The 27,251-nt window shown below is 56.8% G+C and overlaps 1 protein-coding gene across 3 annotated transcripts; it reads left to right on the forward strand.

Moving 5' to 3' along the window:
* Positions 1 to 13,239: 13,239 nt before the first annotated feature.
* SLC4A3 (solute carrier family 4 member 3) lies at positions 13,240 to 27,036 on the forward strand. Of its 3 annotated transcripts, none has more exons than XM_042995406.1 (23): positions 13,240 to 13,319; positions 13,484 to 13,625; positions 13,969 to 14,134; positions 14,720 to 15,000; positions 15,204 to 15,319; positions 15,699 to 15,925; positions 17,489 to 17,637; positions 17,777 to 17,957; positions 18,427 to 18,562; positions 19,170 to 19,353; positions 19,787 to 19,886; positions 20,351 to 20,535; positions 21,220 to 21,445; positions 21,623 to 21,841; positions 22,130 to 22,278; positions 22,459 to 22,653; positions 23,103 to 23,321; positions 23,670 to 23,759; positions 24,269 to 24,435; positions 24,927 to 25,180; positions 25,508 to 25,677; positions 25,875 to 26,048; positions 26,713 to 27,036. In XM_042995406.1, the coding sequence occupies exons 2-23, from the start codon at positions 13,575 to 13,577 to the stop codon at positions 26,788 to 26,790; spliced, it is 3,717 nt and encodes a 1,238-aa protein (XP_042851340.1). In that variant the 5' UTR covers positions 13,240 to 13,319; positions 13,484 to 13,574; the 3' UTR covers positions 26,791 to 27,036. The 3 variants fall into 3 exon arrangements, with proteins under 3 accessions (XP_042851340.1, XP_042851341.1, XP_042851342.1); XM_042995407.1 differs by having other exon boundaries at positions 15,726 to 15,925; XM_042995408.1 differs by lacking the exons at positions 13,240 to 13,319; positions 13,484 to 13,625; positions 13,969 to 14,134; ... (1 more) ...; positions 15,204 to 15,319; positions 15,699 to 15,925 and adding an exon at positions 16,792 to 17,008.
* The last annotated feature ends 215 nt before the right edge of the window (positions 27,037 to 27,251 follow it).

Consider the following 27,251-nt stretch of genomic DNA (forward strand, 5'->3'; position numbering starts at 1 on the left):
CCTGGAGCTGCTCGCTGTGAGGGGAGAGCTTTCCTGAGAGTGGAACTGCGCAGAGACAGGACAGGGCCGAGAGACGGGGCGGGCAGGACCAAGTCCTGGTGGTGTCTTTGGAGTTCCCGGGTCCAGTCATGCCTGGAAGCAGGTGCCCCTGGAACTTTGGGTTATGTGAACTAAAGGAAATCCCCTCCTTTTTTCTTCTCTTTGTCTCTCTTTCAGCTTAAGCTAATTTGAAGCAAGTAACAAGCCAGAGAAAGGGTCTTAATTGTGTAAATCCGCACCCTGACTTGAACCAGCCTGACTTGGGACCTGATTTTTGCACCCAGGAATGCGCACAGCGGGAGGAGTGGCACCCACATGTTTGTGCACAGAGGCCCTGGGAGGAGAGCTTGGGGAAGGAGTGTTGAGGGCTTAAGTCAAGCTTCCCTTAAACCCAGAAGCTGGGCCCTGGCTGAGTCTGTTGTGTGGTTTTGGGGTGGCTCTCATCTATGGAGCATTTATATGCCAGGCCCTGAGCCAAGTGCTTAGGGATGGTACCTCCTCACAGGAGTCCTGAAGTGGGTGGCATCTTGTTGAAGGAAATAGGCTTACAGGAGGTAAATGACTTCTTCAACGTCCTATCAGTAAAGGGCGGAGACCTGATGAGTCAGGACTCGTGGGACTTCAAAGCCTGGGCAGTCAGCAAACCACAGAGCCTCACTGCCTCCCATTCCCTGCCATGGATGGGCCTCTGTGCCCGGCCCCACTCACAGTTCACAGAGAGGGACCACTGCCCACCCTGCCCTGCATAATCCTAGATGCGTGCAGGACAGGTGAGCCAGATGGAGTGTATCTGAAGTTTCTCTTTCCTCCAGGGTGTAGCGAGATGTTAGGTGAAGTATTAATTCATGGGTGATTTTCACCCCTTCTAGCAGAACTGTAGAGAACAGAGATGACGATCCTTAGGTTTTAAGTCAAAGGGCTAAACAGTAAGAAGAGATTTGAGAGCGACCATAAAGGGACGAAGAGCTCTGCAGGGGAGAGAGGGGGGAGTGTTTACAGAAGGGCATTAGGAGCAGTGAAGGAACGATGCCCCGTACCGCTGGGGGCTCTCAGGGTGGAGGGGCCCTGTGCCTAGCTCCGTGTTTGGAACTAGGGAAGACAGTGACCAGTCAGATGTTCCCTGTGCCACGAGGACACACAGAGCTGGCCTTTTGGAAGGACGTGGCAGGATAGGGCTGGCGACAGTTGCCCAGATTTCTCTCGAATGGAAAGGGGAGGGGGCCCAGAGGATCCTGTGGATTCCCGGAAGTGCGGGAAAGTGCACGGAAAGCGTGCTAGAGAGCTTGGCCGGGTCCTTGCAGCAGCACAGCCGGAGGGTGGTGTAGGTCCAGCCCCCAGATGGGGATATGACCAAGTTAAATTTGAGTCGCTTGAATTTAAATCACTGATGAGGCTGACTTGACTTGAATGTTAACAGATTAACTTCTCCGTTGGTTGGAAATGGGGGCTCGTTACAAGGATAGGGTTGAGTTGTCAAGAAAACCACATTTTTGCATACCTGAATTTGGAAGACTGCCATGTTTTCTGGAATTTTCATCTGTTACAATTGGAAAAGTCAACATAGAAGGGTGTGGAAGGTGTGGACCTAGAGAGCAGGGGCGTATGGTTTCTTTGTTAGTGGTCTGGGGGTTACTCCTCTCCACTAGAAGGCCTTCGACTTAGGGTTCATGGGGGAGGGATGTGCTCTGGAAACTGGGTCAGGCATCACTGTAAAGCTGCTTTGGGGGAGTCCAAGGTGGGGCCTGGGGTTGGGGTGTGCTGTAGGCTAGAGAAGACTGTGCCCCAGTTCTACCCTTGACCCAGCCAGCCTCTGCAAACCCTGGGGCTCCAGAGGGTGGAGTCGTATGGGAAATAATCAATACCACTGGAGGCCTGTCACTCAGCCTCAAACCCTGCTCACGAGAGAGCAAAAGTATAAGAGAGAAGCCCCTAGTTTCTTTTTTTTTTAAATTTTTTTCCCGTCTAATTTATTTTAAAGACAGCAAGAGCATGAGTGGGGGGGAAGGGCACAGGGAGAGAGAGAGATTGAGGGCGAGAATCTCAAGCAGGCTCCGTGCTCAGCCCTGGAGTCTGACGCAGGGCTCTATCCTGTGACCCCGGGACCATGACCTGAGCTCAAATCAAGAGTTGGACGCTCAACCGAGCCACCCAGGCACCCTGAGAAGCCCCTGAGTTCTGAGGAGGTGAAGGAACTGTGGGGCCCTGGGAGGGAGAAGCCTTTGATCCTGGTTAAGACCCCCTCCTTAATTCTGCCTTTTCTGACCCTCATGTGGGTCAGCATTGTTCCTGTCCTGAAGCATATTTCTTCCTAAGTACACTGAAAGGATGAGTTTATTTATTCCTTCACTTGATTGGTTAATAGGACACAGGTCCTACCGCAGAGCCCATTAGAGCACACGTCAGGGCACGAGGGCTTCTCCAGCAGCGCATAAACTACCTCCAGGAAATCACCTACCTTCTCTGGGTCAGGACTGCTGAGAGGGGCTGGTGGTGCCAGTATGTAACGCTCCCTTGAGGATTTATAGAGGCACACCTCAAAATAATGAGGGAGGTAATAACCTAACAGCTATGGCTTAGTGAGCCCTTACTACGGTCCGTACGTCGTCTAAATTAGCTCATTTTCCCAGGTGTTTCCTACACCCTTTGATCATGAGATGTAGAGCCAATTCGCCTAAGAAAAGAGCCATCAGTATAATAGAAATGACCAAGACCTGGCAGACCTGAGCCGAGGCCCCAGAGAGGGGGTTTCTTCTGCACCTCAGAGCCAGATGGTTTCTGTCTCCTGCTTCCCCAGCTGGATCCTGGTCTGGTCTAGCTGGAGAGTGGAGAGGAAGCGGTGTGAATCTTGGAACTGACCAGTCGGGAAATGCTGGCTAGGGTGGAGGTCCCTCGGTGACAGGCCTGCGAAAGGACTGTGCAGAGGTTCAGAAAATAAGTTCACCTACTTCTGTTGGCTCAGAGCTGGCCTGAATTTTTAATTGAAGCAAATTAAAACTTCCCAAAAAGATTAGTCCACTTTCTTGGTGGTGTGCACACCCCCTTCCCCATCAGCACTTTTGGACCATCTGAGAACAAGCCGGTATTGGCCCCAAGAGAGACCTTCCCCAGCCGCTGGCCCAGAGCTACGGTTCAGAAAGGTCGGGCCCATTTATAAGGACTTCTCCAGAAGTCCCGTCAGATGGTCCCTATGGGGCAGACTAATGTTTAGTCATCGTAGTGTGATTTGCAAAGCGGTGTGAGGCTGGTGTAGTTCACGAGGAACTTCTTCCATTTCTTTGTGCCTAAAATCTCTATGGGCTTCTTTGTCTTCTTTAACAAGTCAGTGGAGTCCTCTGCGCCCTTTGTCCTGTGGTTGCTCTTTCTTTGGTGACCCAGAAGACAGGTGCTGGTATCAGCCACCGAAGAAGTGGACGATGGTGAGGCCATTACCATTACCACTCTCGGAAGCATCTGGCCTTTAGCGCCACGCCTCACCAGGTGCCAGGATGCACCTGCTTCTGACACTCTGCTGCCCTCTGAGCGGATGGGACCTGCTTTGCTACTGATGCTTGTGCACAGATGGCCGTCAGCAAACACTGGCCTCTCACGCCCTGGACTGGCCCCAGGGATTGACCTGTCCATCCAGTCTGGCCTTTCCCCTCTAACAAGTGCTCATTGATCATCTGTCTGGCCTTGGGCTTGCTGGCAGTGCAGGCCTGAAGCAGTGGAGAGAAAGGAGTCACTCCCTAAAAACGTCACTAACAGCACTGTGCCACATTTTCTGTAGAAATAAGGTAGGATGAGATGAAATGTATATATTCATATTTACTTCTGTTTGTGTAAGTGAATTCCAGAGGGACAAGTTGTGACGGGGATGAAGATGAGAACAAGGCAGAGGGGGTCAGGGATGGTATTGAGGCTCTTTTTATTTTAAAAATATTTTTAACTCCCCTAAAGGTATGATTCAAAAGTAATATTTATTTTATTTATTGATTTTTTAAAAATGTTTATTTTTTAGAGAGAGGGAGAGAGACAGAGCATGAGCAGGGAAGGGGCAGAGAGAGAGGGAGACACAGAGTCTGAAGCAGACTTCAGGCTCTGAGCTGTCAGCACAGAGCCCGACATGGGGCTGGAACCCACAAACTGCAAGATCATGACTTGAGCCAAAATTGGATGCTCAACCCACTGAGCCTCCCAAGCGCCCTCAAAAGTAACATTTAAAAACTTAGATGAGGCCCTAGGCGGTCAGTGGCCAAAACTTAAAAGTTTTCATTTATTTTTATTTTTTTATTATTTTTAAAATTTTATTTTATTTACTTTTTAAGTAAACTCCATTCCCAACATGGGGCTTGAACTCACGACCCTGAGATCAAGAGTCTCACGTTCCACTGACTGAGCCAGCCAGGTGCCCCCTAAACTGAGTGGTATAGACGACTCCTGAGACTTTGGAAGGTGGGGAGTAGGTCACCTCGAAGACTCTTTCTTTCTTTCTCAATGAGACAGGGTCCACCCTTGCTGATGGGTCACTTCACGTGGAATGAAGAGTCACATCCCTCCCCCTTTGCCAGGATGCCACGGTGGCTTCTGAGAAGACCCTCCCCGGATCGCTTAGGCGTGGTTGGAAGTTCAGCCACAGTGCTGGGCTGCGCGTTGCCTGTCTGCAGGTGCGTGCAGTATTTTGCATCTGTGTACTCACGAGTGCGTGTGGGGTGATGGTCATCCAGGGAAAGGCACGGTGGATTCGATCCAGAAGGTCCAGGCTTATGCCTTAGTTTTGTGGCTGACTATTCCACCACGGGCAGGTCACTTGTCCTTACCGATCTGTGGCACCTCGATCTACAGCGAGGATGAGACTCATCCATAACTTGCCAGTTCACCAAATCGTGGAGTGCAGTAATGCATGTGGAAGTGCTCTGTGAGCCAGAAAGCAGTAAATAAATGCTGGTTTAAACAAACTGCCTGCGAGTTACCACAGCCCGCTTTGTTGCCTAGAAATGCCCTTTGTAATCAGAAGAAACCTACATCTTGACCGCCCGCTTGTTCACGAGTGGCTGTTTCCCCAGGGTGCTTCGGAGGGGAGCTCGGACACTGCTGGGGATGCAAGCAGGCCATGGCATGTTTTTTTCTTGGCCCGTCCTCTGTCATTTGATCATCTTGGACGCGGGGACTTCTCTGTCCTCCGCAAAAACATTCCTCAGTTTATTAGTTACTATAATTACTCGCGCGCTTGTCTTCAATTCCACGACATTTATTGAGCTCTTAAAATGGGCCAGGCTCTCTGGAGAGAAGATGGGAGGGTGGAGAATAAAGACGAATCAGACGTGCTCCTGCTCTCAAGGAGCTTCCAGTCCGGCGAGCGAGTGGGACACGGCGCCTCGGAGCCGGCGCACGAAGGGTGGGTAAGACTACAACGGGGAAGTATAACCTCCATTTTGGAGCACCTGCTTTGCGCTGGTCTTTGCACTGATCATCTCAGTGACGCCGTTGCCCTCAGTACAGCCCTGAGGGAAAAGCATGATCTCTGTTTTACAGGTGAGGAAACGGAGGCTCAGGGCAAGGAAGGTTAAGATTCTCACCAAGGGGATGCCAGATCCCAGACAGGACCCCTCTTTTTCCTAAATGGTATTTCTTGCCTCTTAGACCTCTAGACTTCTAGACTAGGCTGTCTTCTAGACTTCTAGACTGTCCACCCTGGCTCACCCTCAGTCACTGTATTATTATTTTTGAAAAAGATCTTATTTTTTTTTAATTTTTTTAACATTTATTTATTTTTGAGACAGAGAGAGAGCATGAACAGGGGAGGGTCAGAGAAAGAGGGAGACACAGAATCTGAAACAGGCTCCAGGCTCTGAGCTGTCAGCACAGAGCCCAACGCGGGCCTCGAACCCACGGACTGTGAGATCATGACCTGAGCTGAAGTCAGACGCTCAACCAACTGAGCCACCCAGGCGCCCCAGATCTTATTTTTTTAAAGTAATCTCTGCACCCAACGTGAGGCTCAAACCCACAACTCTGAGATCGAGAATTTTATGCTTTACCGACTCAGCCAGCCAGGTGCCCCCACCCTCAGTCATTTTAAATCCGTCTCCTGGTGGCTCCAGGCTCCAGGGATACCACGTCCTGCCAGAAGAACACCATCCAGACCCTCCACACCCAAATATCCATGCCTTTTCTTTCCTGCCACCCGGCCTTCCCCAAGCTCTTCCTTCTGCCTGGAATGCTCTCATTTGCCCTGCTTCCCCCCATACCCTTCATGGCCTTTGCTCAATCGTCCCCTCTCTCCAGAGCGTATCCTTAGCTGTGCCACCTCAGTGGTCTCTGTAACTGGCACTTGCCATGTTTTGTAATACACTTATGTGTTGCTTGTCTGTTGACTATAAACAGCCCAAAGGCAGGGAGCATGGCTGATTTTTTCACAGAGGTACATCCAACACCTGATGTATAGAGTGAGTGTGTGGGTTTTGGTTTACACACTTGGGTATGCCTGAAACCCTGCTTTACAAAAACATTTTCTTCTTCTTTTTTTTTTTTCCATTAAAAAATTGTAAATGTTTATTTTTGAGAGAGAGAGAGACAGAGCATGAGCATGAGCAGGGGAGGAGCACAGAGAGAGAGGGAGAGACAGAATCTGAAGCAGGCTCCAGGCTCTGAGCTGTCAGCACAGAGCCTGACTCAGGGCTTGAACTCAAGAACTGTGAGATCATGACCTGAGCCGACGTCAGATGCTTAACCGACTGAGCCACCAAGAAGACGTCCCCATGAAAACATTTTCAAACTTTTATTTCAAGCCCCCATCCTATGAGGTTGGCGGAGCTCACTGACCTCACCCTCCCCATTCCCCACATCTTGGGGGAGCCTCCTCCTGCTTTGCTGACTGGGGGAGGCGAAGGGTCTGTGACAACCTCTGGACCCTCCACCCCTTTCTGGCCAAGACACTGCATGTCTCGCTAACCCCTTCTTTTTCCCCCTCTGCAAACCTCCCTCGGTTTCCTGAGACTTCGACTCTGAGTGCAGAAGACGGAAAGGCTTGCAGGCTTCTGTCCTACCCATTCTCAAAAGCCAAAATTCAAAGCAAGCTGTCTGCTCAGGCGGGTTGGGGGAGGAGAGCAAAAGGACCTAAGCTTCTGTGTCAAAATGTCAGTCTAGCCACAAAGAATCCGTATATCCAAAGCTGAAAGGTGGGCTCTGCAGGGGTGAAAAAACCTTCCGGGAGAGGCAGTGCCCTCAGATTGGATTTGTTTCAGATCTGAGTCCAGGTTTGCTGAGGGACACGGGTTATGGCGGAACCACTGCAAATAACAATAGTAAATAAGAATGACATTTGTCGAGCACCTGTTCTGTGCCAAGCATTGAACTGGTATTTTGTTTTATTTTTGTTTTAGCCCAACTCCAGAGTTGGGGCTCTTTCTCGAGCCATGGTATCTCTCTTGTAAAAATAAGGTCTTACTCATCACGAGGCTGGCCAGTCAACCACAAATGGCACTGGGTGTTCAGCTCGGGGGAACAGGGGTGAGGGACTCTTGCTTGGCCAGAGGGGATTCTAGGCCAGTTGAAATGGCGACTGGCTCCGTCGGTAGCACATAGGAACCCACACCCTCCCATCTTCTAGAAGCTCTCCAGTCTGCTGAGGGACGATTACCAGAGCAAAGTTTGGTTCACTGGCCAAGGAGTGTCAGAATCTATCCTAGTGGGGATAAAAGCTGTTCTGGAGCTCTCTGTCTTTGAAATCGCATGACTAGTACCCAGTTTGGCTGGAAGACTGACTTAACGGTCCTTTTAAGTGTAAGACCATTCCCGCTTACTTCGTGTGTGTACCTTTCGTCACTTTTCGTAGTTTAAGTTACCCGAGGTCTTTTCAATACCGTGTCTCTTAGATTTGTAATGGGATTGAAGCTAGCTAACATTTACTGAGCATTTACTATGTGCCTGGCACTGTTTTAAGTGCTTTACATGGATGAACTCATTTTATTCTTTCAACAACCCCATTATTATTGCCATTTTACGGATGGGGAATCTGAGGTCCGGTGAGGGTAAATAACCTGCTCAAGGTCATGTGATTGTCAGGTGGCAGAGCTGGGCTGTGAACTCAGGCTGCTTGGCTCTAGCCATCTCATGCTTAACCACTCCCCTCTGCAGCCTCTGGTAGCAAAGGTGCAATCTCCTTAAAAAATTCATCTGGAATTTCCGTTCTCATGGATGGCACAGTTTGTGCTCGTGACGCGGAAAGTTCAACAGTTGCAGGAGGACGTCAGGACATGGGGGTGGGGCTGGGGCCACTGTAATGCATGGGGATGAATATTGCACATGAAACCAGAAGCCCTCGGGTTGAATTCTTTTTTTTTTTTTTTAAGATTTTTTAAAAAGTAATTTCTACACCCAACATGGGGCTCAAACAACCCCAAGATTAAGAGTCGTATGCACTACCGACTGAACCAGCCAGGCTCCCCACCCCTGGGTTCAATTCTTGGCCATGCTGTCTCCAGAGCCCTGGACCATGGGCAAATCACTTCAACTTTCTGAGCCCTTTCTCTCTCTCTCATGTCAAATGGGATTAAGACACTCTACCTCAGAAGATTGTTGTGGACTAATGAGATTATGAATATTAAAGTGGTTTATAACCAGGATAGCACAACCAACATTTAAGGTAATGAGGTTATTATTGTGTATCATGAAGGTTAGGGAATGGAGGGCCGCCTGGGTGACTCAGTCAGAAGAGCGTGTGGCTCTTGATTTGGGGGGTCATGAGTTTGAACCTCACGTTGGGTGTAGAGATTACTAAAGAAAAATCAACTTTATTTTATTTTAATTTTGTTATTTATTTTTTTAAAACTCATTTTATTATTGATTTATTTATTAATATAATTGTCAAATCGGCTAACATACAGTGTATAAAGTGTGCCCTTGGTTTTGGGGGTAGATTCCCATGGTTCATCGTTTCCATACAACACCCAGTGCTCATCCCAACAGGTGCCCTCCTCAGTGCCCATCACCCATTTTCCCCTGTCCCCCACCCCCCATCAACCCTCAGTTTGTTCTTTGTTCTAAGAGTCTCTTACGGTTTGCCTCCCTTCCTTTCTGTTTGTAACTATTTTTTTCCCCTTCCCTTCCCTCATGGTCTTCCGTTAAGTTTCTCAAGATCCACATATGAGTGAAAACATATGATATCTGTCTTTCTCTGACTGATTTCACTCAGCATGATACCTTCCAGTTCCATTCACGTTGCTGCAAATGGCATGATTTCATTCTCTCTCATTGCCAAGTAGTATTCCATTGTGTATATAAACCACAATTTCTGTATCCATTCGTCAGTTGATGGACATTTAGGCTCTTTCCATAATTTGGCTATTATTGAAAGTGCTGCTATAAACATTGGGGTACAAGTGCCCCTATGCATCAGCACTCCTGTATTCCTTGGGTAGATTCCTAGCAGTGCTATTGCTGGGTTATAGGGGAGAACTATTTTTAATTTTTTGAGGAACCTCCACACTTTTCCAGAGCAGCTGCACCAGTCTTTATTTTTTATTTTTAAAAAGTTTATTTAAGTCATCCTCTAGAGGTTATTTAATCCTCTAATGTGGGGCTCAAACTCATCATCCCCCAAATCAAGAATTTCATGTTTTTCCAACTGAGCCAGCCAGGCACCCCAAATGAATAAACTTAAAAAAAAAACACAACACAACAGATTAAGGAGTAGAGTTGGTGAGGAGTGACATAGTAATAAGAGGACAGAGACTGCCCAGGTCTGCTAAGAAGATGGTCATCTCGGGGCACCTGGGTGGCTCAGTCAGTTGAATGCCTGGCTCTTGATTTCTGCTCAGGTCACAATCTCACAGTCATGAGATTGAACCCCATGTGGACCTCTGCGCTAGGCATGGAGCCTGCTTAAGATTCTCTCTCTCGGGGCACCTGGGTGGCTCAGCTGGTTAAGTGTCCAACTCTTGATTTCGGTTCAGGTCATGATCTCATGGTTCATGAATTCAAGCCCCGCGTTGGGTCTGTGCTGACAGTGTGGAGTGTGCTTGGGATTCTCTCTCTCCCTCTCTGCCCATCCCCCACCTCAAACAAACTTAAAAAAAAAAAAGACACTCTCCCTCTCTCAAAAAAAAAAAAAAAAAAAAAAAAAAAAAGGATTGTCATTCTCTCATGTGCCTGCCCCCAGCTCCCTGGTATTGGTCCTGCTAATGCCTGGTGCCTGCTTAGCCTGTGCCCTGGACTCAGAGCCATTTCCCCGATTCTATCAGTCAGAATGCTGAGCTGCTTCAAGCTGGAATTTGTTAAAGGAAATAATGAACGTTAGGTGGTATTTGGGGGAGGAATAGAGAGGAACCGGCCCCATCAGTACAGCTTCTCCAGCAAAAGCAGCACCGCTGCTCTCAGAGGACCCACCCACCTCCACTCCTGTGCTCACTTCTGATTTCAGGTCTTGCACAGGCAAGTCTGCTTGGTGGAACCCAGGTTGCGTCTGTACCCTAGCTGCAAGGGAGTCCGGCGAGGGGCACTCGGCTTTGACCTCGGAGGGACAGTACTCCTGGGCAACGACCAAAACTGTAGAGGGTCTGCAAAGGTTTGGGTGGCCGCAGAGGACAAATATCCACTACGTCAGGCTGGTTCCCAACGTGCTTGGTCACAAGACTGTGATTGCAGGGAATGGCTAGGGGAGGACCCACCCCGAGGGCTCCTGGTCCATTTGTGAGGAACCCTAGAGGACGATGTGCTCGTGTGTCTGCATCCGGGCGGCGTGGTGGCGTGGCTTCTGAGCTCTTGGACATACGGGACAGGCCTTGGTGGTGGTACATGTGTCAGACAAGTGTTCTGGGCCTCAACATGCAGGGTGCGGGCATTCAAGTCAGTCTGGGCTGAGGAGAAGGGTGCCAGTGGGGTACTCTGAGTTTCTGCGTTGGTCACCTTTCCTGTTTCCTTTGTCTCGCACACACAGTGGCCATTCTTTGAGTATGCAAGAAGCACGCTTGTCGCAGGATTAAAGACTCCACTGGGAACGTTGTGTTGGGGATTGACAATTACAGGTGCGGGAGAACACAACTGGAAAAGCCTCCAGGAGGCCAGGACATCTGAAGTGGGAGAAATGGAGCATTCCCTGATGTCTAATGGGATGAGTTGGCATGAAACAGCCGATGGCCATCAGCATTTCCCCCAAACTTGGATACCAAGTTTGTAGCCTAGAAGCCAGGGACGGGGCCATGAGGACGACCAAGGGGTCGGAGGTAGACTGAACAGAGCCCTTTGCAATGTTCCCCACTGGAAAAGGCACCAAGGCTCTTGAGTATCTCTAAGGAGGTGAGGGCCCTGTGCAAACATCCCTCAAGATAGAGTCTTGGGACCGAGTCACCTGGCTCAGAGTATAAAGGCTTGGGATGGCATGTCAGCGTGCTAGGGCTGCCGTAAGAAAGCACCGCAGACCGAGAGGCTTAAACAACAGAGATTTAGCTCAGAGGTCTGGTGACTGGAAGCCTGAGATCAAGATGTCAGCACAGCTATGTTCCCTCTTGAAAATGGTAGAGAAGGATCTGTTCCAGGCCTCTCTCCCAGCTTCTAGTAGCTCCTTGGCTTGTGGCATCCAACTCTGTCTTCACACGGTGTCCTCCCTGAGTGTGCGTCTGCATCCAAATCTCCCCCTTTTATGACAACACCAGTCCTTTTGGAAAAGGAGCCCACCCTACCCCAGTCTGACTAGGCTGTTTCCATATAAGGCCACCTTCAGAGGTGCCCAGGGTTAGAACTTCGACCTATAAATTTGGCGGGGACACAATTCAATCCATAACAGATGGGTGTCACTCCTGGAGTTCTGGGGCACAGTTCCACATGCTCCATTGGCACACAGCTGACTCACACTGGCGTCTTGTTTCATCCTCTCGATGACCGCCCGCCCTGCAAGACGGGGAGGCCGAGCACATTTCTTTCGATGTAAGAGGCTGGGGGCAGTTAAATGGCTGTGGTTCGGACAGTCACCCTGTACACACCCCCGAGACCTGCTCGGCAGCCTGCTTTCCCAGCTGTGACCATGGCAGGGTAATCAGCCTCCCTGCATCTCTGTTGTGGGAAGGCTGAAACGAGTTTGGAGAGGGTCTGGTGCGGTGCAAAGCCAAGTGGGTGTTCACAGGCCCTCGCTGCCCTCCCCTCTCCCCCTGTGTGGCTCTCGGTGTCGAAAATCTCTTGAATTGAGCCGAGAGCCAGATGAGGGCAGGGGTAGGAGAGCGTATATAACATGCACAAGGTCACAAGGTTAAACCTCTTTCCCACGCAGAGCACCATCCTGTCCAGCACCCTGTCCCCCATACCCCTTCTCTGCAGGTGTTTTTTTCCCCTCTCCTGGGCTGGCTCACCTTCCCCTGCCCTTTAGCTCCCTCCCGGTTCTGCCCCCACATCGTCTTCTGTCTTCCCAAAAGATTGGGGAAGTGGCTGCACTATGTCTTCAACACATTTTATTGAGGGGCTGTTATGGATGTAGCCTGGGGCTGGGTGCCCAATTTCAGCCAGACACCGGAGGATCAAATTGGGATCCAGCAGTTCCTTCCAAAGACCTTTGACCTTGGAAAAGGAGATATGACCTTGGAAAAGGAGAAGTGACCTCAGGGAGTGTAGGTGGGGAGGGGGGCTGTGGCAACTGGGCTACAGAATCTTAGAGCTGGATGGAACCCTGGAACACTCCTACTCCAGGCCACAGAGGGGCAAACCCGGGAGGGGAGGTGATGTGCCAAGGTCGAATGTTGGGTGGTGCCCGGTGGCAGAAGCCAGGCATCTGAGGCTATATTGGGACCAAAGGGGGACCTGGGGGCTGCCTTCCGGTGTCTGTGAGCCTAGTTCCCAAGGTTGGAGGGGCTTGTGTCGGTGCAGGGGTCGCCTCCAGGGCTCCTGAGGGGAGGGAGGGGAGGCTAAAAGCAAAGTGGGGGAGCGATCTGGGGATTGTGGGAATGTAGGGCCGTGCACCCGCCCCCGGCCATGCGTGGGGCGCCGGGAGAAGGGGCTGGCGGGCAGGGTGGGTCCTGCGGGGGCTCGCGCGTGGGGGCCGGGCCGGCCGGGGCGGAGTGAGTCACGGCCCGCCCGCTCCCATTGTGCGGCCCGGCGGCGGCGGCGGTGGCGGCGGCGGAGCTGCGGAGCCGAGCGCGAGGAGGTGGAGCCCCGGGCTGCGGGCTCCGGCGCCTGCGTCCGCCCGGCCGGCCCGGCTCGCCGCCGCCGCGGGCGCCCCCCGGCCGTCCGGCCCTGCGCGGCGCCAGGCCCCGGAGCGCGCGCGGGAGATGGGGCGCGGTGGCCGGCGTTGGCCCCGCACGCTCCGGAGCCCCGAGGTACCGCAGGGCGGGGCGCGGCGGGCCAGGACCAGGGCCGGGGCCCCGGAGTGTCCCGGGCGTGGCGGGGCCTCGGATGGGCGCGCGGGCGGGCGGGGGGATCGGGCTCGGCGAGGGGGAGAGGGCGGCCGCGCGAGGCTCCTGACCCCGCCCTCCTCCCCCAGGGCTCCTCACTAGGCCCCTGCAGCGCCCCCTTCTTCTCAACCGGGTCACGGGTCCCTCAGTGAGCAAGGCTCCCAAGTCGCCTCCCCGGCCATGGCCAACGGAGTGATCCCGCCGCCCGGGGGCGCCTCCCCCCTACCCCAGGTGACTGACGCGCGCGGGGGTGGAAGAAGACGGGAGGGACCCCAAAGAGGAGAGGGGAGTCCTCTGGCCGACCTTGGGACCCCCAGATCCAGGGATGGAGCTGGGTTGGAGGGTATGGGGCGGGGGGGGGGGCGCTTTGGTATTTTTCAGTTCTGTTGCCTCCTCCCCTCCCAAGCCCGGGGAGCCTGGGATGCTGACCCAAGCCTGGGGCACAGGGAGAGGGGGTTGTTGAAGGTGGAGCCCGCTGGTCTCCCCCGCCCACAGCCAGGGCTGGGAGTTGGGGGGGGGGATGTGGGGCGTTCTTGGGTCAAGGGTCCTTAGGAGAGGCTGTCTGAGCCTGCAGGTCCGGGTGCCCTTGGAGGAGCCCCCTCTGAGTCCAGACCTGGAGGAGGAGGACGATGACTTGGGCAAGACCTTGGCTGTGAGCAGGTTTGGGGACCTCATCAGCAAGCCCCCGGCCTGGGACCCTGAGAAGCCCAGCCGCAGCTACAGCGAGCGGGACTTTGAGTGTGGGTAGCCTGGGGACCCCTAGTGTGGCCGCCCTCACCACCATCACCTTCATTGCCACCATCACCGTGCTCACCACTGGCTTGGTCACCCAGTGCCATCTTGTGCTGGACGCTGTGCTGGACGCTGTGCTGGGCCACCATGCCATGTTAAGTCATCCTGCCTCACCCATCGCCTGTCCACCTTCCAGGGGACCGGGCCCCAGATGCAGGGGAGACACAGGGAGATGGGCCTGAGGCTTCCCTCCGTGACCTTCGTCTTCCCCAAGTCTCTGCCATACCTCTGGCCCTGCTCTCTTCTCTCTGCCTCCTCCCTCAGCTCTGACTCTGCCTTCCCCCCTTGCTGTATCGTGTCCTATTTCCCCGAGCCCCCCTTTCACGACCTTCTCCCTTAGGCCCATTCCCCCGCTCTGCCAGGCCTTACCAATGGCAGGACGTGGATACAGGTGTCGGGGGGAGCCTGGCTCTCGAGGAAGGACTAGGGTGCCCTTGTTTGAGGCCCTGAGCTAGAATAAGGTGTGTGCCCCTAGGGTGGTGAGGGGCCCCCTTCTGCTGTGGGAATCCCAACCGGCTCTCCTGCACCCCCAGTTCACCGGCACACATCCCACCACACCCACCACCCGCTCTCGGCGCGCCTGCCTCCACCCCACAAGCTGCGGCGACTGCCCCCCACCTCTGCCCGGCAGACCAGGAGGAAGAGGAAGAAGGAGAAGACCTCTGCTCCCCCCTCTGAGGGGACCCCTCCCATCCAGGAGGAGGGGGCAGCCGGAGTGGAGGAAGAGGAGGAGGAGGAGGAGGAGGAAGAGGAAGGGGAATCTGAGGCAGAACCTGTGGAGCCCCCGCCCTCAGGGTCCCCACAGAAAGCAAAGGTATGGGTCTGCCCCTGAAGGAGCACCGACTCCTCAGGGAGGGGTGCAGAGAGGAGAGGAAGGAAGACGACTCCTCAGGGAGGGGTGCAGAGAGGAGAGGAAGGAAGACGAAGCAGAGGGGGCTGGGGCTGCCTGGGGGAAGCAGAGTCGGGGGTTGGGGGCTGAGTCTGGGCAGGGACCCAGGCATTCTGCTTTGTCCACAGTTCTCCATTGGAAGTGACGAGGATGACAGTCCTGGCCTCTCCGGGAAGGCTGCCTTCACCAAGCCCCTGCCCTCGGTGGGCCCTTGCTCTGACAAGAGCCCCCAGCAGTCAGTCAGGTACTGGCACCCAGCCCAGAGCAGGTCCCAGGCTCCTTCCTGACCCTGGGGATTGTCCCCGGCTCTGACCCCGGGGAAGAGGGGAGGAGGGGAGAGGGGGCGGAGGAAGCGAGGAGGGGCACGCCTCCCTCTCTATCCACATGACTGACAAAGAGGAGAGAGAAGGTGTCACCAGAGAGGACAGGGCTAGAGGGGGAAGGACAGAGAGGAAGGGGGGGACTGGTGTGGTGGGGGCAGGGAGCTGGACGTGAGCTTCCTTCTCTGCCCAGAAGGAGTCTGTGTCTAGTGCCCAGGGGGCTATTCCAGGCCCCACCCCAAACTGGAGGAGGGCAAAGGAACCCCCTAACCTGGCCCATCTCCACCATGGTTCCCTGTCAAGTCCAAGGCTGCCATGGTGCCTCCTCAGCTCCCCGAGCCCCCGGGCCCGGGCCTCCCGAGTCGCTGGGGAGAAGAGCCGGCCCTGGAGCCCGTCGGCCAGCTATGACCTTCGGGAAAGGCTGTGCCCAGGCAGTGCCCTGGGTAGCCCAGGTGGCCCGGAGCAGCAGGTGCCCACTGACGAGGCGGAGGCCCAGATGCTGGGCTCCGCGGACCTGGACGACATGAAGAGTGAGTGACACCCTGTGGCAGCCCCCGTGGCCCACCCCCATGGGCGCCCCGCCTGTGAGGAACCTTGGGGAAGCTCTGTGCTCTCCCCAGACTAGCGCTGGGTCCCCTCTGCAGTATCCCTGTCTGCTGGAATGTGGCCAGGGGCGGGGAGCTCACTACCTCACCAAGCCACTTCTCTGGTTGCCAGAGCTGAGATTTCCCTTCGTGACACCTCTGTCCTTCTGTCCTGATTCTGTCCTCTGAGTCACCCCCTGAATAAGGCAACCTCTCTTCCCCATGGCATTTGGAGATTTTATATCTCCTCTTCCCCTAAGGCTCATCTTCTCATCTTCTTTTTGGCCCCTTCACACTGGCCCCCTGAGCGTGAGCCACTCTTCTGGGTCCTGCTTCTCCCTACATCAGGGGCCCCATACTTGTCACACCACCGTTGGCAGGGCCTGGCCGTGATCTCGGCACATTCCTTCCGTCTTATCAGTGCCCTGGTTTCTGTGCCACCTGTCATCACCCACGGGGCTCTGCGCCCGGGCCAGGGGCATCACTGACCCCACCTCCCTCCCCCTTGGAACCACAGTGTGTGGGCGCGGGTGGGAGGGAGGGCTTTGAGCTCAGTACGTCATGGAAAGTTGCCAGGGCCTGAGGACAGGGACAGGAACAATCCGATGGCAGCAGTGGTGTGGGGGTGGGGGTCAGGGGGAGGGCGTGTTTACAGACTCAGGGAGGGGGCTGGAAGCAGCAGGGAGCAGGCCCGGGGCTGCCAGGAGTCAGGAGGCTCTGGTTGGGTGAAGACCACTGGCCCAGGCTCCCACCTTTTAGGAAAGCCAGGGCTCTGGGAGGGAGCAGGGGCCGAGGGCTCTCCCCCCGGGGGAATGATGAGCCTGCTGGAGGAGGTCACAGAGCCCATCAGGGCACCAAGCCCTAGGCCTGAGGACTCTGAGAGCTGGGGCCCTGGAATGGCCCCAGCCCCCAGCACTCGAGACTCGCTGACCTCAGAGGACTTAGAGATGTTGGTGCTGGACCTTGATGACTGTGACCCATGGGAACCCACCCAGGGCCAGCTGAGCCCCATGACAGGGGGACCAGCTTGTGAGTAACTGGGCAGCTGGCCTTTCCGCAGCTGCTGGCCTGGAAGGGGCAGGCGGGGAGGAAGGGACAGAGCCCTCCTTGAGTCTGCCAGATGTGTGTATCAATGGGGGAGACCTGGGTGCTGAGAGAGGGCACAGGGAAAGTGTTGGGGGCCTGGTGAATTGGTACAGGTCATAGAGCTCCAGCATGAGAGGCAGCGGCCATGGGCAAGGGAAGGGAGCTGGGGCCGTGGACTGAGCTGGGGTCTGCCTTTTTACTGTGCTTTGGCCGGTGGTCCCCTGTGTTACTTTGGGCTAGTCCATCTCCCTGTCCGGGCTTCACTGTCCTTGTCTGTGGTGTGGAGGTGTGGACATGGCCCCTGGGCGACCGTGGCACCCGCCAGGTAGACTGGCTGGGCAGAGCAGGGGGCCGGAGGGGTTAACTGTGGCCGTGAGGCCCTGAGCTGGACCCCTGGGACCACGAAGCCTGCCTCGTCTGCAGGTCACCGGCTGGAGGACAACCCTGGCATGCGGCGTCACCTAGTGAAGAAGCCGTCGCGCACGCAGGGTGGGAGGGGCAGCCCCGGTGGCTTGGCCCCCATCCTGCGCAGGAAGAAGAAGAAGAAGACGTTGGATCGGAGGCCTCATGAGGTACCGGGCCTGCGGCTTCCTCTCCCCTCCTCCCCAGAGCCTCCTCTTCCCTCCTCCCTGCCTCGCCTGGGCGCCGTGTCTCCGAGACCGCCGGTCCCACCTGGCGGCCCCCAGACCCTCACCTTGGCGTCCGCCTCAGGTGTTTGTGGAGCTCAATGAGCTGACGCTGGACCGCAGCCAGGAGCCCCACTGGCGGGAGACGGCGCGCTGGATCAAGTTTGAGGAGGATGTGGAGGAAGAGACAGAGCGCTGGGGCAAGCCCCACGTGGCCTCGCTCTCCTTCCGCAGCCTTCTGGAGCTCCGGAGGACCATCGCCCACGGTAGGCGCCCCGCGGGCCTGGCCCTGGGGTGCAGTGCCCTCTTCAGAGACCCCGGAGGTTGGCCCGCAGCAGGCCGTCCAGCTCTTGGGGACTGCTCCCTGGAGTCCTGGGCCCAGGCGAGGTCCGGCTGCCACTCTGGAGATGTGGGGTCTGACTGCTTGCGTAGCCGTAAGCTCTGAGGGCCTGGGCTGTGCCTCTGGTGCCCGGCGCAGGACCTGGGCCGTAGTAGGCCGCAGTCCACGTGCGGGAAGCTCGCCCATGGCTCCCCTTCCCGGGTTTGGAGGGGCCGTCCCTTGCTCTCGCGTTCCCTTTGCACACCCCCCTCTCTGGCTCGGCGAGGCCACGTGGAACGGTGAGCCCCGGGCGCTTGGCTCGCGCCGCGTGTCTGCCTGCCCCGGGGGAGCGAGGCGGCCGGGGTGGTTGTTCCTATCTGACGGGGCCCTGCCCCCTTCCTCGACTGTGCCCCCAGGAGCTGCCCTCCTGGACCTGGAGCAGACCACTCTGCCGGGTATCGCACATCTCGTGGTGGAGACCATGATCGTGTCTGACCAGATCCGTCCGGAGGACAGGGCCAGTGTCCTTCGCACCCTCCTGCTGAAACACAGGTGCCAGGGTGGGGCGCCTGGGACGGGCCTTCTAGGTCAGCTGCTCTTCCAGGATCACAGACTCACCTGTGTGGCTTTCTAGCCTCTGCTTGCATAACCCAGGCGACAGGGAGTTTATTCCTCGTTCATCTTTGGACAGCACCAGCCGTTAGAAGGTTCTTTCTTACGCTGAGGTACAAGGGATGCAGACCCTTTTCTTTTTTCTCTTTTTTCTTTTCTTTTCTTTCTTTTCTTTTTCCTTTCCTTTTCTCTTTTCTCTTTTCTTTTTTCTTTTTTTTCCTTTGTTTTGCTTTTTTCTTTCATGTTTTTTAAATGTTTTTATTTATTTTTGAGAGAGAAAGAGAGAGAAAGAGGATGAGCAGGGGAGGGGCAGAGAGGGACACACAGAATCCGAATCAGGCTCTGAACTGTCAGCACAGAGCCCAACGCAGGGCTCAAACTCACGAACTGTGAGATCATGACCTGAGCCAAAGTCGGATGCTCAACCGACTGAGCCACCCAGGCGCACCCCCCCCTCCCCGACCCTTTATTTCTCATTTCTTCATGACCTCAGCCCACTAAGGGCATCTCCTCTTAACCTGCCTTGCTCCCTCTGCCCTCTTCACAGCCATCCCAATGATGACAAGGACACTGGCTTCTTTCCCCGAAACCCGTCCAGCTCCAGCGTGAACTCGGTCATGGGGAATCATCACCCAACCCCCAGCCATGGCCCTGACGGTGCAGTGCCTACCATGGCCGAGGACGCGGGGGAACCAGCCCCTCTCTGGCCTCATGACCCAGATGCCAAGGAGGTCAGTCGCCTTGCTCTGACCTGGGCTGGGGGACTGAGAGGGCTTCTGATTTCACACTGGAGGCCGCTGATGGCTTCGTTGAGCGGGTCAGGAAGTTTGGATGCCTGGTGCCTCACAAGGCATGTGGGGGATCCAGATACGCATGAGGGCCTCTGCCCTACAGAAATAGGAGGTTTAGATGAGATGATGCGGCAGACCCATGGGAGCTGTTTAAACGAGATAAGGCTGAGGCGGTCCTGAGCTGCTCGGAGGAGGGGTCCACAGCCCGAGTGGTCTGCTCCCGATGTGGGGCGCGTCACCCCGGGGAGGGACAAAACAGGGCCCAGGTCCAGGGGTTGGAGGGCAGAGTCCAGGGGGGCTGAAGCAAGGGAGGGGAGGGCCTGCCACGGCCTCCGGTCAGGGTCCCAGCCCTATTCCAGTTCTGCGTCCTTAGAAGCCCCTCCACATGCCTGGGGGAGACAGTCACCGGGGAAAAAGCCTGAAGCTACTGGAGAAGATCCCTGAAGATGCCGAGGCTACTGTTGTGCTCGTGGGTAAGGAGGGCGGGGGGCTGGGGTTACTGGGTGTGTGGGTTTCCTTCCACTGTGGTCTGCTGGTCTTATGCTCTGGCCTGCAGGCCACCTCTTCCATCCCTGGCCAGCCCCCCAACTTGTACCTGCTTTTCCTGACAGCCTGTCTTGCCCCCAGCTCTTTCTTTCTCAGTCCTCTGCCTGCCTCCCGTCCAGTTTTCTGCTGTTTGGGACTGCTGCTAGTCTGTACGGCACTTTTGTGGGAGTTAAAAAGAAGCACTCTTTCTTGAAGACTGTGAACGTTTCATCTATTGATGAATCATAATAAATATGTAAACGTATGAATGAATAGGGTTTCTTTAGATTGGGGTTTCTTCGTGCAGCACGCAACCTGCTCAACTGTACATGACAGCCCCAGATGTTTTCTTTAGGGCCAGCCTGGACTGATCCTCTTTGCCCAGTGCCCTGTGCCTTACTCTCCCCCACAGGCTGTGTGCCTTTCTTGGAGCAGCCGGCGGCAGCTTTTGTGCGACTGAATGAGGCTGTGCTCTTGGAGTCTGTGCTCGAGGTCCCGGTGCCCGTTCGCTTTCTCTTTGTGATGCTGGGTCCCAGCCACACCAGCACTGACTACCACGAGCTTGGGCGCTCCATTGCCACCCTCATGTCTGACAAGGTGGGTCCTGCAGGCCCCGGGCTGGGTGCTCTAGGCCTGTTCCCCTGAGCCCTACTTTTTCCCAGCCTCTCCCTGCCCCTCACCACCAGCCTACCTTGGCGCCTGTGGATGCAGGGGTGCTGGGGGCCCTTCTGGGTGGAGGCAGTGCTCTGGAGTGGTTGTGAAGGAGCTGTTGGCCAAGGGGAGAAGAGGGAGCCCTAGGCTGGGGCCGTTGGAAGGGGAGGTGGTTGAAGAGGGAGAAAGAGTTCTGGATGAGTCATGAGACTTGAAGGGGAGGGCTGGGTACGTCGGTCTTTGCTGTGGCTTCTCCTCGGCTTGGATAGGAAGGTCCTCTGGCCAGGGGTGATGTTGGAAATCCGTACTGACCAACCTGTAGGGTGTGGGTACTCTAGTCAGAATGGTTTCGGGGGCCCCTGCTATGCCAAGCGTTGCCCCTTTAGTTGTGGTGTTGTGGAAAAATCTCGAAGCTCCTAGGGGAACAGAAAGCATTCGGAGGTTCAGGGTTGTGGCCAGCCGATTCCTGGCCAGCAGGGACATGACTCCGTATTTTGACAATCGGATTGGACGTGTATACGTGGCCAGACATCCACCCTGCCTCTGGCTCTGTGAGGGCCCAACGCCTCCTCTCCGAAGCCCTCCCAGGGGCGCTCCGGGAGGCTCAGCCCTTGCCTCTCCTGCCCCCAGCTGTTTCATGAGGCTGCCTACCAGGCAGATGACCGGCAGGACCTCCTGAGTGCCATCAGCGAGTTCCTGGATGGCAGCATCGTGATCCCCCCATCGGAGGTAGAGGGCCGTGACCTGCTGCGCTCCGTGGCCGCCTTCCAGCGCGAGCTGCTGAGGAAGCGGAGGGAGCGTGAACAGACCAAAGTGGAGATGACTACCCAGGGAAGCTATGTGGCCCCTGGGAAAGGTCAGCCCCTTTGGGGCCCATCCCCTACCCGCCCTGGAGCTCCTAAGGTCGTGACCCAGCCTGCCCTGACTCCCTAGCTCCTGCATGCCCGCTCCCAGCCCCTGTCGGGGAGGACTGAGCCCAGGGCCCCGCCGCGGGAGGGGTGGTCTGTGCTCCAACAGCCCCTTGTTCCCCCAGAGCTGGCTGTGGAGTTGGGGGGCTCTGAGGCGACCCCCGAAGATGACCCCCTGCTGCGGACTGGCTCAGTGTTTGGGGGGCTCGTGCGGGATGTGAAGCGTCGGTACCCGCACTACCCCAGTGACCTGCGAGACGCCTTGCACTCCCAGTGCGTGGCGGCCGTGCTGTTCATCTACTTCGCTGCCCTCAGCCCTGCCATCACCTTCGGGGGCCTGCTAGGTGAGAGGGAGGGGAGGCAGGGCGAGGCGCCCAGCGTCACCCTCAAGGTCTGTGGTCGGGGGACCCCAGGGATCACTCTTGCAGGGGGTGGGAGGGGTGCAAGGGGCGAGGGAGGCTGTGGCCGCCCCAGGGGTGCTGGTGGTGAGGGGCCTGGGAGGGATGGGGCTGGGCTCTGGGGGGCTGCTCTGTCCTAGTTGGGTCCCCAGGTCAGGGTAAGCTAGATGAAGAGGAGGGCCCGGGTCCAAGGAGCCAGGCCAGGGCCCTCCTGCTGACCCTCGCCCTTGCCAGGGGAGAAGACGGAGGGCCTGATGGGCGTGTCCGAGCTGATTGTGTCCACCGCTGTGCTTGGCGTCCTCTTCTCCCTGCTGGGGGCCCAGCCGCTTCTTGTGGTCGGCTTCTCCGGGCCATTGCTGGTGTTCGAAGAAGCCTTCTTCAAGGTGACGGCACTACCCTGCCCCTCCCCAGGGATCAGCTTCTCATGCCCTGTCCCTTGGCCCAGGCCATGGGTCCCTGCAGTGTCTCCCCTCCTCCCCGTTTGGATCCCGTGACCTCTCCCCCCCCCCCCCCACAGGGTCTCTGACCTCTGTGGGTAACCACACCTCCCTCCTGTCCTCCAGTTCTGCCGAGCCCAGGACCTGGAGTACCTCACCGGCCGGGTGTGGGTTGGCCTCTGGCTGGTGGTTTTTGTCCTTGCCCTGGTGGCCGCCGAAGGCAGCTTCCTGGTCCGCTATATCTCACCTTTCACCCAGGAGATCTTCGCCTTTCTCATCTCGCTTATTTTCATCTATGAGACCTTCCACAAGCTCTACAAGGTGGAGGTCCAGAGAGGTCTTGCGGGGTGGGCGTAGGTGGGGGCTGGGAAGCACCCTGGGGAGGAGAGCACGGGGGTGGCGCATGGAGCCCTGGGAGCAGAGGGGGCAGGGAGGAGGGCTCCGTTGGGTGTGGGCGTGGGGGGTTGGGACACCCTGGGCTAGGTCAGCGCTGAAGGGCAGGGAGCCACAGCCAGAGGGTACAGGTTAGAACTCCAGTGGGGTCCAACCAGTATGTGATGGAGTGGGGCGCTGTCGGTGCTATGGGGCTCCTTTCGTAGAGGACTGTGTGTGTGTGTGTGTGTGCACGCGCGTGTGCGCGTGCATGGTGTAGCTGGGTGTCCCGTGACACTGTTGCCTGGTCAGGTATGTGAGGACCCAGGGCGAAATCAGGGTGATGAAATTAGGGTCACCTGCCCAGGTTGAGTGTCACAACCTTGTAACCCACACAGGTATTCACGGAGCACCCGCTGCTGCCATTCTACCCTCCTGAGGGGGCATTGGAGGCTGGGCTAGACCTGAATGGGAGCGCCCTGCCCCCCACTGAGGGGCCGCCGGGCCCGAGGAACCAGCCCAACACGGCTCTGCTGTCCCTCATTCTCATGCTTGGGACCTTCCTCATTGCCTTCTTCCTACGAAAGTTCAGGAACAGCCGCTTCTTGGGTGGCAAGGTGCGTGGCTGGGGAGTGGGGGGCCCCCGTGGGTCCCCCCCACCCCCAGTTCCTGCCGTCACTGCCAGTCTCCGCTCCAGAGAGGGGCTTCCCCCTTGTCCCGGTCAACCCATGGACCTAAACCAAATCTGTGCAGTCCCTTCCCCACCGGAAGCGTCAGAGAAATTGAATCGGGGGAGGAATGTCCTCTTGAGCTGCGCAGCACCTGTGGGACTTAGAGGGACGGGTCAGGGGATTTCTGGCTCCAGCTCAGACCCAAGGGAATCGGGAGTAATGAGCCCTCATGTCAGTGCCCCTGGACCTCATGTTCACCTTCTGCTCCTTTACCCCATTGGCTCCTCTCTCCAGGCTCGCCGCATCATTGGGGATTTTGGCATCCCCATTTCCATTCTGGTGATGGTCCTAGTGGATTACTCTATTACAGACACCTACACGCAGGTGAGCGAGCTCCCCCGCCCCCCAGCCCCGGCAGGGGATTCTCACCCCAGAGTCCTGAGAGGGAGGCCACGACTCGTTCCCATTGCTGCAGTGGCCACGATCAAGGGTGGGCCTCAGCTTTCCTAGTGACATGGTGACCTGCTGGGGCCGCGCTGGGGTGGGTGGGTGGGCTGGGGGCCGCTGAGGTGGCCAGCCGGGGGGGGGGGGTGTGTGTGAGGCTGTGTGACCCTGTGCCTAGACTCCTGGAGCAAGTAATGGGCTGGGGGCCAAACGACAGGTGTCCCTGGGCCTCAGGGAGAAAAGATGTCATTCTCTTTTACCAGACCCTTGTAGGGACAGTGACTTTGGAAGACGGAAAACTAATTTCCCCCAAACCTGTTCACATCCAGGTTTCCTGGAGTCCTGGGACAGGGAACACAGAACTTGGTGGTGGGGGCAGTGCCACCCTGTGGGGTTCTTAGCATGGGGAGGCCGTGTGCCTGAACCCTGTCTTCCTTCCTGCCATGCAGAAGCTGACGGTGCCCACAGGGCTCTCAGTGACATCCCCCCATAAGCGCACGTGGTTCATCCCACCCCTGGGCAGTGCCCGTCCCTTCCCGCCCTGGATGATGGTGGCGGCGGCTGTCCCTGCCCTCCTGGTCCTCATCTTGATCTTCATGGAGACACAGATCACTGCGTGAGGGGGCTGGAGGACCCTGGGTGGAGGAGGTTGGGGAGGAGCGGGAAGCGGTGGGAGTGGTGGCAAGGGGGGGGCACGTGGGCCTGGGCACAGTTTCCCTGCGGTGCTGTGACACGATACCCATCTGTCTGCATCACCATTTGCGAGGTGGCACTTGGCAGTCCTCACCACACTCTGGCAGTACGTTCTCTCGCCCAGTGATGCTCGCATGTGTCTCATTTTGGTTTTAAACCACAACGTGGTGAGATCTGGCATCTGGCTTTTGTGGTGCTTTAAATACCCACAGTATGAGATTTTAGCTCTGATTTGCTTAGCCGTGAGAACATCGCTTTGGGAACTTGAAAGAGGAAACTGGCAGGCCCCGGGGAGAGCTCTTCCCTGCATGTCGTTCCCCCCACGACGACGCTGTCCCTGCTGCGCGTGCCCGGCCTCGCGGCCGGCCTGCCCTCCTAGCCCCTCAGCCCTCGCTTCCCGTCCCGTCCCTGCAGGCTCATCGTCAGCCAGAAGGCACGGAGGCTGCTCAAGGGCTCTGGCTTCCACCTGGACCTGCTCCTGATCGGCTCGCTGGGGGGGCTCTGTGGGCTGTTTGGGTTGCCCTGGCTCACGGCTGCCACCGTCCGCTCAGTCACTCATGTGAATGCACTGACTGTTATGCGCACTGCCATCGCTCCTGGCGACAAGCCCCAGATCCAGGAGGTGCGGGAGCAGCGGGTCACTGGAGTGCTCATCGCCAGCCTCGTGGGTGAGAGCACCCACCTTGCAAGGCCCCCTGCCCCCACCCCACAGACTTGCCTTCTCGGACCCTGTGGCCTTAAATCCATTGTCTATCCCGGACTTGACCCAGGCGACTCCTGAGTCTCCGAAGGCATCACGTCTAGCACCCGCTGTGACCCCAACCTGCCTCTTAACACTCTGTGAACCTTTTTACCCCGAGCCTTTTCCTGGTTCTCTGTCCTGCTCCATCTTCTCTTGTTTGTAGCGACGAGGCCCAGATCCCCTCTCCACGGGGCCCGTCCATCTTCACGGGGGCCGTCCGAGGGGTCAGGTAGGTCTGTGTCACCTCCTCCAGGCCTGTCTATCGTCATGGGGGCTGTGCTGCGCCGGATCCCGTTGGCTGTGCTCTTTGGGATTTTCCTGTACATGGGGGTCACGTCACTGTCCGGCATCCAGCTGTCCCAGCGTCTGTTGCTTATCCTCATGCCGGCGAAACACCATCCTGAGCAACCCTATGTGACCAAGGTAGGGCCAGGAAGCATGGAGGTGGGGAGGAGGGGTGATGGGGAGGGGCCGCGAGGGATTCCCCGGGCTGGAGATGGACAGGATGACGGTGGAGGGTAAGTTGGGGCCTGGGGAGCTGAGTCCCCAGAGACTGGGGGGGGGGGGGGAGGAGCAGGCCGAGGGCTGCGCCGCCGTGAGACTTGAGGCCGGTTCCCCAGGTGAAGACGTGGCGGATGCACCTGTTCACCTGCATCCAGCTGGGCTGCATCGCGCTGCTCTGGGTCGTCAAGTCCACAGCGGCCTCACTCGCCTTTCCCTTCCTGCTGCTGCTCACGGTGCCTCTGAGGCGTTGCCTTCTGCCCCGGCTCTTCCAGGAAAGGGAGCTGCAGGCGGTAAGGGATGCCGCGCGGGGCGGTGTGAGGGCAGATGGGCCCTGGAATCGGGGGCTCCTGGGTCCCAGCCTCTGCTGTGCCACCTGCTAGTTGTGTGGCCAGAGGCAAGTTACCTAACCTCCTGGAATCTTACTTCCAGCTGTAGGAAGGGGCTGATAATGGAGTCTTCCTTATAGGAGTGTCGTGAGGGTTAAGCGCTAATCCAGGTAAAGCACCAAGTATGACGGTTTGGTGTGAAATCCGCACAGGACTACTGCAGATAGCTGTGCAGGTCGTGTCCTGGACAAAAGCACACAGCTCAGGGACAAGCGGGGGTGGAGTGGCACCGAAACCCACCCCGAGCTCTGGTTTGGTCAGCTGGAGGAAGGGACGTGGTTTTGAAGTCACCCACCCGAACGCGCTGTACAGGGGTGACACAGGAGCGAGGATTGGCCCCTTGGAAGTACTTGAGTGGCGGTAGCGGCTGTCACCGTTACTGTTATCGGGAGGTGTCACTGGGCCGGCGACCTGAGGGTTTTGGCCAGAGGGAAGTGTTTCAGGCTGGGGTCATGGTCCCCGTAGTCAGCGAGGCCCGGGAGGGTGTGGGCTGCTGGCCGGAGGCGTTGCCGGGGACTGGGAGGCGGGAGCCGCCTCCCTGCCTCTCCCAACCCTCTCCCTTCTGCAGCTGGACTCTGAAGATGCTGAACCAAACTTTGACGAGGACGGCCAGGATGAATACAACGAGCTGCACATGCCCGTGTGATCCTCCAACGTGGTGCCCCTCAGAGACCCCGATACCTTAGTGGTCGACACCTGGGCCCCAGTCGGAGCCCAGCCCCAGGGCCAGCGGGTTCCTCACAACCCAGAGACGTGCCTGGAACCACCACCGCCACGGCCAGAGCAGCCCGATGACTCTGCCCAGGGCACTGACCTTGGCTCACCCAGGCCCTTTCACAGACCAGACCGGCACAGGCTTTGAGCTCATTATAACCACACTCCTTGTCTTGTGTCTGCCTCACTTTCTTGGTTCCATCTCTGGTCTCTCAGGTCATACTTATCCAACTGGAATTGGAAGAATTCTATTTTCAGGGTCATCAAAGCCAGGGAGAGTTTGGAGGCAAGGACAGAATTCTTGGGGGAACGGGAGAGAATCAAGGCCACAGAAGGTCAGAGCTGGACCTTATCGTCACCCCCTTGGGCCCTCTCGAGTACAGCTGAGGAAGG

The sequence above is a fragment of the Panthera tigris genome, chromosome C1 (genome assembly GCF_018350195.1).
Source record: "Panthera tigris isolate Pti1 chromosome C1, P.tigris_Pti1_mat1.1, whole genome shotgun sequence".
Classification (NCBI taxonomy): Eukaryota; Metazoa; Chordata; class Mammalia; order Carnivora; family Felidae; genus Panthera; species Panthera tigris.

Bases quoted from the DNA above. Each gene is read 5' to 3' on its own strand.
- SLC4A3 (XM_042995406.1), top strand. From the start codon at position 13,575: ATGGCCAACGGAGTGATCCCGCCGCCCGGGGGCGCCTCCCCCCTACCC. The intron at 17,958-18,426 runs GTAGGCGCCCCG...CTGTGCCCCCAG, and splicing joins CCGGAGGACCATCGCCCACG to GAGCTGCCCTCCTGGACCTG. The intron at 22,654-23,102 runs GTGGAGGTCCAG...TAACCCACACAG, and splicing joins CCTTCCACAAGCTCTACAAG to GTATTCACGGAGCACCCGCT.